The following is a 12,997-nucleotide window of genomic DNA, read 5'->3' as shown; positions in this document are numbered from 1 at the left end:
CTTTTGTGTAGGTTTGGGCTGCCATGTCCAACAGAGATTCGAGCCAGAACAGCTGCGGCCAGTTTGGAAAATTCGAAAAGCCTCTTGCCGCCGCCTCGATCAGTGCGCGAGAGTGCGTTGTCGAGCAAGCAGTAGTCGAGATATATAGCGGATAAATCGCCCGACCGGTGTAAGAACGCCAACGGGAATACTCAGTGTAGTCAAGTGAAAGTGTGAGCGTTATTTATAGACGGCACGCCTCAGCGATATCGTATACATAAGCATATAGTATATATATATCTAGTATATAGGCAGTTGCATAGTTTAAAATAAATATACAGAGACTATGACGGACGTGCCCGAGCCCGTGCGCAAGTGCGCGCAGATGTTGAAGGGCACACGCAGCGATACTGAAAAGTTTGCGGCGCTGTTTATGGTCACCAAGCTGATGAAGGGCAAGGACTGCAATGCCGCGGGCAAGCAGCTGCTGTTCGAGGCGATTGGTTTTCCCTTTCTGCGCAAGCTGCTTGTGTCCAAGGAGCTGCCCAGCGACTGCCCGCCGCTGGTCTACAAGAGCGTGGCGTTGTCCATACTGACGGGTTTCTGCCAGGAGGAGGAGCTGGCTACGCATAAGGATATCATTGCCGCCATACCCACGCTGCTGGAGATTGTGGAGCAGGCCGACGATGAGGACTACGAGGACAATCTGATTGTGGTAAGCGAGGCCTACAGCTGCCTCAAGAGCATTGCCAGCTATGAGCCCGGCCAGCAAGCGCTGCTGGAAACAGGTGCCATACCCAAGATGTCGCAGATCTATGCAGCACAAAGCTTCCAAACCGACGAGGCTTTGCATCTGATTGTGCTGCTGGTGAACAAGTTTGGCGTCATCTCCTGGCCAGAGGATCCCACAGCCTTCCATGCGCTTATACAGCGCATTTCTCTGGACATGGAAACGGATCACACCGAACGCAAGTACGAGCTGTGCCGCATCTTGGCGGACATTCTGATCACCTGCCGGCGTGAGATTGTCAACAACTCGCTGGAGGGCCAGATCTGGCCGGAGAGTCTGTTCAAGGGCTGCGGCGATATACTGAAGGCCAAGATTGGACCCAAGCAGCGTGATCCGGCGCTGCATCTGATTGCCACCACGCTGCGGATTCTGGGCATGCAATGGGCCTTCATGGACGACCAGAAGACGTTCTTCCTCATGCTGCTGCAGCTGGCGGCCATTGAGGTGCGCATGCAGATGGACGAGAAGAAGCTGGAGACGACCTTCAAGCAGGCCGAGCTGCTCACCTGCTGCTTCCACATACTGGAGCTGTGCATCGAGTATATGGCCACGGATCAGCTGGATCTGGAGCCCAAGGAGAAGCAGACCACCTATACGGCACTCAAGGGCGCCTTCAACCAGGTGCTGGCCGTGCTCACGCGCGTCAGCCAGGACAAAATACGCGACAATGGCAATGCGCGTGACAAGGCGTTCATTGTCGCCCAGGTGCGCATCCTGTCCGCCTGGCTGGCCCAGGAGACCACCGCCATGCGTCCGGCCATCTACAAGCTGCTGCCCTTCATGCTGAAGATTGGCAACGATAGCTTCCACGAGCTGAAGACCTGGCGTGCGGGTGCACGCGAGGGCAAGGCGCCAGTTGATATCCTGCGCGTCATGACGCCAGCGCTCTGCCACTTTGCTGTGGAGGATGAGGGCCGCCGTGTGCTCTTCACACACAAGCAGGACGAGGTGCTGCTCGAAGCCCTGGAGCTGTACTTCAGCATTGCGCACTGGAAGCGTCCGCCCATACCGCGTGCCGAGCGTCTGAAGCGCATGAACGAGCCCGATCCGGTGCCCACGCCCGAGCAGCAGGCTGAGATGAAGGAAGCACGTGCCGCCATCGTCGCTCTCTGCAATATACTCATGAACTTTACTGTGCTGGAGCCCAAGCGTGCTGAGGATGCGCCCACGTTTGTCAATCTGCTGAAGTATGTGGTGGAGAATCTGCCCGAGCTAAAGGACACGCCCGAGAATCTGGTGATCCATGGCAATCTGTCTGTGCTGGGTCTGCTGCTGCTCAAGCAGCAGTCCAAGAAAGTCAAGCAGAACGACTTCTCCATCTGCCGCTATATAACGACCACCATACGCTTCCTCTGGGACGCCTACAATATTGATGAGAGCAACGATCCCACCGCCTTGGTCGTATCCATTGCCTACAAGGGCGTCTGGGGAGATGTCTCCGAGCTGTGGTTCCTGGGCATGCAGACCATGTGCAGCGTGCTGCCCCTCGTGCCCTGGCTATCGGAGTTCGCACTCGAGTCTGGCTGGGCTGAGGGCATTGTGAAGACATTGAAGAAGGTTAAGATTGGCACGCTGCCGCCGAATGTGAAGTCGGCCTACGAGGACTTCCTCTCTCAGCTGGTGGACGTCAATGCCGATGTCGTGGCTGTGCTGAAAAAGGCCGATGCCCTGAAGGTCTGCCGCAACCACAGAATGATGGAGTTGGGCAAGAAGCTCTTCGGTGATTAAGCCATCTCCTCCAGCAGCTCCTCCACATACATACAAAACATGCTCACAACGCTCTATTCTATTTTCGTATGCGTTTTGTTTTCATTTGCATTTCTATTTTGATTCTCATTTCATTATGTATATGTGTATGTGTGTGTGTGTGCGTGACAATACGCCGTGCTTTTGATAAAAATATATATTTATGACCAAAATACACACAAAAGAGGAAACAAACTTTTTGTGTTAATTGAAAAGCCCCGAATTTATTTTGTATGCACTTTAATGCTTATTCATTATTTTAATAATAAAACACTCTTAAGAGTAAAACACAGAAAATATAAAAAAAAAAAACGAGAAATTTTTTCAACAAATCCCGCACAGTTGTTCGCTATTCATTAACAATTTTAATGCGCAAAACGGACATATAAGTATCAATTTTATTTATATGCTTGTCTACTTAGCTATAAATATATTACAATAGTGGAAAATTATTTAAAAAAAAACAAAGATAGATGTTCAAATTAAATGAGAAATCAGCTAATATTTGACTGTTCTCATTTTGATTTTGTTTATTGCATATAGTCGATGACGTGCTAATTAATCTGCCATAAGTATTAGTAATTTGCAAGCTTTTAGACCGGAAGTGTGACGAAACTGAAAAGCCTTGAACTAATTGTTGATGTGTTACTTAATTTTTTTAGATTTGTGCTCACACAACAAAATAGAAAATATGTTTTTATATTTCTTTATTTATTAAATGCCAAGGTTGACATTTTACTTTCAACACCTTTGTGTGCTTAAAGCTAATTTATTGAACAAAAATGCATTAGCATGCATTTTATAGTTAAAGTTACACACATAAAATATATGTACGATAACTTTTTTTAAATCAAATAGTCATATGTAGGTAATGTGACTCAAGCCGCGCGTGGCTAGCAGCTGCTTACTGTAGCAAAGCCGTTGATAAATCTGCAATAAATCTTGAGGCATTGTGACAATTTTGCAGAGTGTGTGTCTTGCCAGGAGAGATATTTCACTAAGAGAATCGCTCAATCGCACGATAACGAGCCTTTTCTTTTCGTTCGAATTCTCAGCGGCAACTGATGTCGCTCGCTCTCTATGTGTGTGTGTGTGTGTGTTTGCTTTTTATTACGATATAATATTTTATTGCATACCTTTAGACGTTTGAATATTTGGATTGCCAATCCCCAATCCCCCCGTCGAGCAGCACACGAGGCAGCAGTCCCAAGCTACCTTCAAATTACCCCTTTTTTTAGTATTATTTATTTTACTTTTTGTTGCCTACAAAATGTGTAAATTGGACTGGGCTTCCATTTTGTTGAATTGCGAATGTGTAGGCGAGTGTGCGTGTGTTCATGTGTGTGTGACAAAGGTAATAAAAAGGACGTTTGGCTTTTGGCGTCGACCATTTGTTGATGTTTGTGTAGCTGCTGGCTACGGAATATTTTTCATTTCTACCTATTGCATGGCTCCTGTTTGCCAGATTTCAAATAAGGCTTTTATGTTTTCAACACATATGCTATGGCATGCTATGTGTGTACTTTTATATTTACGTTTAAAAATAGTAGCAGGTATATAAACAGAAGCTTGCTTAACTAAAACTAAAACAAGCACCACGCCACAAAATAGCAACGAAATATTTTAGACTTATCTAATAATAATAAAAAGGGTCAGCTACATGCCAAACACGCGCTTTAGATCCTGCAGAGTCAAACTGCCACCAGGGCCCGCAATCATGTCATTGGCATTGTTTAGCACAACATTAAAGATTTCAATCTTGTGATCTTGCAGCGCTTTGATGCGATCCTCAACGGTGTCTGTGCAACAGAAGCGATATATATAGGTTGGCTTCTGCTGCCCATAGCGATAGACACGATCCTGTGCCTGGCGCTCTGTTTGTGGATTCCAGTGCAAATCTATCAAGAGCAAATGATTGGCTACATTCAGGTTCAAGCCCAAGCCGCCAGCCAACAGCGAAAGCAGCAACACACGCTTGTCATTGCCGGCAATATTAAATTCATCGAGCACAGCTTGGCGCTTCGCTACATTGAGTCCACCATGAAAGTAAAGCGTTGGGTGCTTGCGCACGGCCAATTGCTCGCCAATAAGCGTCAGGTGGCTGGCCCATTGCGAGACTATGATGAGCTTGTCCTGCGTATAAAGCAAAATGTGCTCCACTCTAGCTAGCACCTGCACCATTTTGGATGAGTAGAGTCCGCGATCGAAGATGGGATTGGCAGGGCTCAGCAGCTTGAGCGTAGCGGCCAAGTCTCCTTTAGTTGTCTGCGCCCTTGTGTTGCAGTCTCGGCGACTCTCGGCCAACTGCTGCAGTTCAGCAATTACATTAAGCTGCAGCGCAGCAGTTGGCTCAGCAGCCACGTCCGCATCATTGCCAGGCAGCAGTGCATTGCCGCCAAGCATCTAGACAAGTAAAATGCTTAAGCATATGTAGACTTTGGCTGATTCATTTACTTACCGACATCATAAGCGCAGGATGGCAACAGAATTGGCGCAAACGCAGCAGCAACACCATGATGACAATGCCTTGAATCTTTGTATCCGGATCGTAGCCAAGGCTGATCAGCAGCTTACGATGCAGCACACCGTACACTGGATCATTGAAGTCGCGCAGAAACTTTGGCACGCCCTTGGCATTGTAGTAATTGAGATCGGCATTGCGATGTTCGTATTGCTGCAGAAACTGCTCAAAGAGTTTCTTCGATATGACCAGCAGTATCTGGTAGACAGTCATCTCTGCCTCGCTGAGCTTTATCTCCACCAGCTGCACATGCAGCAGCGGCATAGGCGGCATGCCGCCACTTGCCTGCAGTTGAGCCTTGGTGCGTCGCAAGAGCAGCGGCTTGAGCACGCAGTTGAGACGACGATGTCCTTCCATGCCTTCCTTCATGAGCCGGCGCCAATGTGTTAGATCCTTGAATGTGGGCACCTGCAGAAATTGCATTAGCGCAAATGCATCCTTGGCTGCATTTTGTATGGGCGTTCCAGTCAGCGCCCAACGGTACTTGGACTGCAGCCGGCAAATGGTGAAACAACATTGTGATCTGGGATTACGCATTATGTGCGCCTCGTCCAGCACAATGCGCTTCCATTTATGCACGAAGAGCCAGGACGCAGGGCCCTGAGTGCGATAGTCACTCCTAACAATACTGTAAGTGGTAATGATGACATCGCTATCAAAGTATATTCTATTGACGGCATTGTTGCGACTTGGGCCATGATACAAATGCACGCTCAATGCATCAGTCTCCACTTTGCTTTTGATCTCGTTGCTCCATTGATGCAAAATGCTAGCCGGGCATATGACTAAGGTGCTCTTTCTGCTATCCTGAGAGGCGGCACGCTCATCCTCCACTTTGCTGGCCAGTATCAGAGAGATCATAGTTAGAGTCTTGCCCAGACCCATGTCATCGCCCAGTATGCCGCCTTTAACTTTTTCATTTTCACGCCACTGCAGCCACTTCAAGGCAATCTTTTGATGCTTGAGCAGTGCCACCAGCACCGAGGAGGGCTGATCGGCAAAATCTTCATCCGCCGGACGCGCATTAAGAGGCTCGCAGATTGTCTGTAAGTTATAAATAAAGTCACATTTAAACAAGTTCAAACATGTTTTAGCTTTGGCGACATGCACGTGCATGATTTTTGTAGCTGTACCTTAAGTCCTTCAATAATATCATCGTGCTGTGTCTTACGCTCTGAGATCGAACTGGAGTAGTGATGCGTCCAGCTTGGCAGCTTTATGCTGATATGCTCCTTGCCCACCTCACGCAGTTGCTCCAGCTCCTTCGCTTTTGCTGGCAACAGCGATCGCATGGCAAACAGCCGAGTCTGAAATTCGGTAGCAACTTTAGTGCTCTCTGGTGAACTTGAGCTCCGTGCGTCGTACAACAATTGCTCAACTTTAACAATATCATTTAGATAAGACTTGAAGCCATTCAGCTCTTGCACAAACACATCATGAGTAACTACAACTTTATTATTCACGGCTTGCGGCTTCGGCTCAATTTTTGGCTTTTCCTTTACATAGTCAAAATAGTCTAATATTGTTTTTTGAATTGGGACGCAGCTTTTATTCGACATGAGCTCAGTCGCGCTCATATTGGCTGCAGGCTTGGCGTCAATACTAAGATCCATGTTGACAATAAATTTATTCTTTGTAAGTTGTTGCGCAATGCGCAATAGTCGAGAGTTCCGTTAAATTCAAAGTCAGCAGCTTAGCGATGGTAGCTTGCGCGTTAATGCGCGATCGATAACGATTAATGTAACTTATTCTGTGAGTAACACTTAATTTGAGTGAAACTAAATATGTTATCGATAGCAATTTTCTGCATTTAATATTTGATTATGTTAAGTCAAAAGCAATTTTGCTTATTAACTTTAAAACGTATGCATAAATGTAATACAAGCATAAATATGTGTTAAATTGAGTTCATTAATCGCCTGACTTACACATGAAAGCAAAAACTCACTTTTTTTTTGAGGTAACCATTTCAACCGAATACGCAGCCATGCACCACGGGTATAAAAAAGCTTCAATCAATCATGTTGTGCACCAGTCCGTCTCGTATACGGATTCTTGCTGCTGCCCGAGAGGAGTCAGCGCAGCAACAAGTTGAAGCTTATACTGATTGCAATTAGTAGCATTCTTGTACATAGTTTCAGTGTTTGATGAAGGAACAAAAGCTATACCTCGCTTACGTAGTTCTTCGACCGAAGCCAGCTGTCTTGGCTATTTTTTTTTTCTTCCAGCTACCGGTGGTTGCTGGTGTTGAATGCTACTTCATAAAAGTCGTTTGCTGTTGATGATGTCGTTTACTTGAAAAGCCATTGAAACTTGGTAATCATTTAATAAAACAGAAAACTTAAGAAAGTTTATGCATAGCTGAGATACAAGAGCATTAAACAAAGTAACGTATAACACTTTATATCGATTAGGAAACTGTTATACGAATGACTTAACCAACACAATTTGGAAGTTACATATGTATCGATAATTTGTTAAGTGCACAAAGTAACAAATTAGATTTGTAACGAGTCTCACACATAAGAGTAACAAGTAACATCTTACAGCGTCTTTTCTTATTAACTATTTAACAAGAACATTCACATGCATGCATTTACTTTAAGCTCTACAAACGACCCCAAAAGAACAAGCAATCGAAGGGATTTTATTTCAAATTGATTGCAACGATATTCAATTGTGATTGCCACTTGGCACTTGCTGCAAAAGGGTGTGAAAATGCACACACACGGTTGGGCGAGAGCTGTGGCACCCCGCGGAGACAATAATAATATGTATGAAGTGAGAAAAATACTGCGCTTAAATTAACAATTGAATGTTATTTCAATCCCCCACTCAGCAACAAGAGCAACGAAAACGCTCCAACAAGTGGTGGAGATGTGAATTGAATTAAGAGCTGGCGGGTAAGTCTGCAATGTTGGCTGTTATTTAAAATTGGTTTAACTTTCAGCAAAATGAAATTAATTTAGACTTCGTGTGCTGCCGCCACCCCAGGGCAAGTAACACGGTGCACAAACAGAGGTAGACGCAGGTACGAGTAATTCATAAATTATTCAAGACACTTGACAGCTGCTACTGCCAAGTGCTGCTGAAACGAACTCGTTGCCACTGAATATTCACGCCAAGCGGCACGTGCAGCTGAGTTATATGTTTATTATCTCAATGTCCAGTTGTTGGTCCAGCTGCATGCAAGTATAACAATTAGATACACATTTTTAAATATAATCACACCTGAGAACGCATAAGATAATTAATTAGCATGCCTGACCTGGGGCAATATTCATTTTATGCCAAAATTTGTTTTGCCCATCAATTTTTAACGACCCATTGAACTTGGGGTTATCAATTGCAGGCAACAGTTTTTGCTGCTGCTGCTGCTGCTGGTAATTAAGTTGGCCATGGCGTCCAGATGCTAATATTTGAAAGTCTGGACTGGGGTTGGGACTCGGCTGGGCGTCGAAATCACGCACCTCAAAAAGCAGACGCCTAAAAATAGGCAAACATTGACTCGTGTCGCATCTTCTATGCTCCCCCAATGGAGCGTCTGTGTGTCTGGCTCTCTTAAATTGTGGTCGTCGCTCTCTTTGTCCATAAAAAGCTTGTGTCTGTTGTGAAAAGCTCCGCACGGCCGTTGGCTGGCTTGCTATAATTTATAGGGGAAGCTTTTTTGTGGGCTGTTTGCTGTTTTTGTTGCTCTGCTGTGTTAATGATGCGTTAAATTTAAATGGCTATAACAATTAATGATAATTGCTTTTGAAGTTATTGCTAATATTATGTTGCGCTTTAGACAAATTTTTCAATGCTATATAACGCCATAAATCGCACGATTCAAGCAAGCAAATAAATGTTTATGTTGTGTTAAATTCATGCGCCTATCTTTTAATCTTGCAATTGTTGCTTTAAGCTAAAGTAAGCTGAGCTATGTAATTAATTGCATTTATTTTATTCATAGCAGTTGGCCGTGAATGGCAAAGACTGCACTTGTTAATACTTGACCTTTGTAATCAAGCCCCGGGCTGAATGGAAACTGTGCCGAGCACCCTTTTCAATAACCGTTCTCAATTTACTGCAATAAAATCAAAATCAAAGGCAATTTGCCAGCCTGGCTCTGGCTCTGGCTGTGGGTGCCACAGAGGGGGGTGCGGATAGCTAACTGCAAGTTGAATGCCTCTGGGACACGAAGGTCTGTAAAAATAAGTGCACTTGTTGCCATTCAGAAATTGCTTTCATTTTTCGTAAAATTTTCACCAGGCGAGCAAGTGGCGAGCAACTGCCAATAGGTAAGAAAAACTAATAACTCACAACTACAGATTTATTTACCGCCCCTTTGCTGTTGATGTTGCTGTGGCTCTCGTTATTTTGTTGCCTCTTATTTTCGGTTTAGTTTGAATTACATGTTTGTAATCGAAGTGCAACAAAATTGGCAAACAGCCCAGCAAGCGGCAATGCACTTCACATTTAAGTTGCGCCCAAACCAAACCAGCCCACCCCACAAGTTGCTGATTTGCTTGCTATTCCCAACAGACAGAGAGAGAGAGAGAGAGAGTGTGTAGATTTGTATGAAAAATGCGGCTTGGCAAAATGAAATTGAATTGAATTTCTTGTGTGTGCGCCCTTTTTGTCAGAGCACACGCTGCGTATACGTAACACCATAAATAATCGCTATACGCACACACACACAGAGAGACACTTAAGAAATCAGTATAGTCCGCACGTAGCCCAGCGTCGTACACCTACATAGGGCGTCAAAGGTTAGTTTATGCTTACAGTCCCATCCACAACGCAATAAATATTGCAAGTGGGCGTCCCAGTCTCTGCCCCTCTCCCTCTCTCTTGCTCTCGCTCGGCACTTTGCTGTGTTGCCTGTCTGTCTGGCTGTTTATTTGTTTGTTTGCATGCTTACCGTGTGGCTCTGTCCACTAGCCAAGAGAAATTTAAACAAATGCATTCAAATGCCAGCCAGCCCCAACCCACCCCACCCCACGCCCGCTCTTTGACACTTCTAGCTCTTGCAGCGTTGCCGTTGTCTGCCGACAGTTTAAAGCGTTCGAACGCAATAATTTATCTCGTTTGCTCTGTGCTCACAAATTCGCTTTTCCAGTATGAACACACACACATACATATATGTGTTGCATATGTCTGTGTGTATTTGTTGAGCTTCCAATAAGATAATCGGCGGAAGACAAGTCTCGATTTCAGATTGTGCTTCCATCGATGACGTGTTAATTGTGCGCCTTCCTTTGCTGCCGCTGCTGGAAATACCGCATGCTGACTTGTTACTTTGTTGCCCACGACACGGCAAAGGCAGGAAGGAAGCGGGGGGGCGGCAATTGTGCAGCGCGTCGTCTAGGGTGGGCCATGGAAATGGGTTACGAAAGTACAAGCGCGCGTGTGTGTATTAAATATAATAAAAGACTAAATCAAATATGCAGCATATACACACATACTATATATATGTATTTTAGTCATTGCCAAGTAGAGTTGTCAACTAACAAAAATATGCACTTAACTTAAAGTTTATGATTGATAAAAATTAATGGCAAACAAACTATTACTGGCTAAATCAATTTTGTTTTTTATTGTTTATATTTTAGACTTGTTGACAACCCTGGGAGCTTACACCCCGCTTGCGCTCAGTCGCTTAGAAGTCGCTTAAATTTCTGCTTGCTTGCTATGGAAACAATGCATTTTATCTCGACACGGCAATGAGACTCTTACACACATTTTATTTTCTACTCATTCTGCTATTCAGCACATGCCAGTGAGTTTAGAGTGAACTGACAGACAGACAGACATTATTAACAGCTTTATTCAAGGATTAATCAATAATATATTAATATCTATAATGCTTTGCTGCTGCTTGCTGTGCTGTAGTTTGTTTTGCAGTTGTCAGATTTCTTAAGTACCTTAGATATGGTTGAAGCAAAATTCAAATTCTTTTACGTCATATTTGACAGCTGGCGTGACAATCCATTAATTGTTGCGTTGCTTTTGGTATTCGGTGGCGCACTCTACGACAAGTACGACAAGTTAAGTACTATTGCCTATAAGAGAAAATACACACACACACACACACACACATATTTAGTTGGCAACCACCCTGAGTCTGAGTCTAGTTACGATACTACAACTAAATACTTAATTTCGCTCTTTGCCTTTGATTCTTTTAATTTTCCAGCAACAAAACACACAGCACACAGACACTAAGCTAATTCAGGGGGTACGCAAGGAACGGCCCCTCCCTGTCTTGTGTTGCTGTCTGCGTTGTCTCGCCACATTTATGGCCTACGCACACCCACACACATACACAAGAGCAGCAGGCAGCAGCATAGAGAGCACACACATTTGTGCCTGGAAGACAGCAGTTCGCCCTCTAAGTGAACTGCAGTCGCTGCAGAGTAAGTCGGTCTTTCGAACGTGGCGGACACGTAATAAATTGCTCATACGCCGCGTGTCGCGATCGAAATCTGTCAAGCAGTGCGAGCGAGCCAGCAAGCGCATGAAATTGTTGTTCGATTGAAATGTAAATATACAGTGCGCGCCAAAACAAATATTCCACAATTCGCTGCTGCTGCTGCTGCTGCGGCGTTTATCATTTTAAAAATTGCCAACATTTTGCAGCGCGCATGCAATTTCGTTTTTTTGTTATTCGTAAACTAGCGCCAAGTGCAGTGGCAGTGCAATGCAGGCAATTGACGTTGAGTCGATTGAATGCAGCCAAGCCTGGCAGTGACGTCTGTGTTTGACTTGTGTTGTAATAAATCAATTTGCGACTTTAATGACTCAAATCAGTTGTTGCCAAAAATTCAAATGCAATTTGCCACAAAATGAAGGCCACAGCGTAGTCAGAAGTGGCTGCATTAAGAAATATAAACTTAAATAAGCAAACGCTATCAAATAACGCACGTATATACAAATTGATTTATTTAAAGTAGAAAGCAAAAAGTGCTAGAGGCTGTCAACGTTAATTGTTGACGTGCTGCCATTAAGCCAGCTCAATGTGTGGGGTTGTCACATTGCTATTGCATTAATTATGAAAATATTATGTGCATATTTTCAATTTGTTTGTGTGTGTGTGTGTGTGCAATAAGCTTTATTCTGTTCTTTTTTTGTCAATTTCGCATAAAATAGATTGATTTTAAATTAAACAATAATTAACTTATGGAATACATTTTGCAGATTAACTGCAACATAATTGTGCTTTTTATATTAATGCGACTAAAAGCTTTTCAAATTATTGATACGCACCCCTGTGCAACAAATGCGCTGCGCGCCTCTGACTTGTATAAATTCTTGCAAATTATTGCAACCAATGCTCATTTAGTATTATTATTTATTTAAGCTAAACATTTTTTCTGGCGCAAGCAAATATTATAACAATATATTGTAATTAAGCATATCGCGTGGAATATCTGAAAGATTTACTTCAACAGCAAGACAATGAAAATAAATATTTAGAATTTCGCCTATGCGTGTGTGTGTTTGAAATAAAAAATCAAAAGATCATAGATCATTAGTCGAGCGATCGAAACTGTTTAACCAGCTGTGTGTAATTATTTATGCACGCTGATCTTTGAATAAATAATCATGCTGAGTAGCGTTTAATTATTGCCAATTGAACAGCAAAGCTCAAACGGATTTGTAAATAGATTTTCGATTAGCGGGCAGATTAGTTGGCTTTATTTGAGACCAAATCACATGGTACGTCATTGGGCCAAAGTTTCGCACAATGAGCTCATATTGAAGACGTAATGCTAATTTCCGGATATGTAAGCGAGTGCGTGTGTGTTTATCGTATGTCCCCCTGTATATGTCTAATAGGAAATTGGCCAGAACTACGCAGGCAGGCAGGCAGGCAGGCAGGCAATTGGGCCAGTGTTCGTACGTACGAGCGAACGAACGTGCATAAAATAAACACAAAAAGGTACAATAAATTGTGGGCAAACATATATACATACAAT

The 12,997-nt window shown here is 43.9% G+C and overlaps 2 protein-coding genes across 2 annotated transcripts; one reads left to right on the top strand and one right to left on the bottom strand.

Moving 5' to 3' along the window:
* Positions 1-262: 262 nt before the first annotated feature.
* On the top strand, positions 263-2,613 carry LOC108604687 (neurochondrin homolog). The gene has a single exon (XM_017994243.2). The coding sequence runs from the start codon at positions 326-328 to the stop codon at positions 2,495-2,497; it is 2,172 nt and encodes a 723-aa protein (XP_017849732.1). The 5' UTR covers positions 263-325; the 3' UTR covers positions 2,498-2,613.
* A 1,558-nt stretch (positions 2,614-4,171) lies between these two features.
* Positions 4,172-6,649, bottom strand: LOC108601319 (transcription termination factor 2). The gene is made up of 3 exons (XM_017989218.2): positions 6,170-6,649; positions 4,974-6,080; positions 4,172-4,918 (listed from the first exon to the last, which is right to left on the bottom strand). Exons 1-3 carry the CDS (start codon positions 6,647-6,649, stop codon positions 4,172-4,174), a joined length of 2,334 nt encoding a protein of 777 aa, XP_017844707.1.
* Positions 6,650-12,997: the final 6,348 nt, after the last annotated feature.

Source organism: Drosophila busckii, chromosome 3R (assembly GCF_011750605.1).
Source record: "Drosophila busckii strain San Diego stock center, stock number 13000-0081.31 chromosome 3R, ASM1175060v1, whole genome shotgun sequence".
Lineage (NCBI taxonomy): Eukaryota > Metazoa > Arthropoda > Insecta > Diptera > Drosophilidae > Drosophila > Drosophila busckii.
Note: the sequence above shows the minus strand (reverse complement) of the source record. Positions and strands in the feature narration are given on the sequence as shown.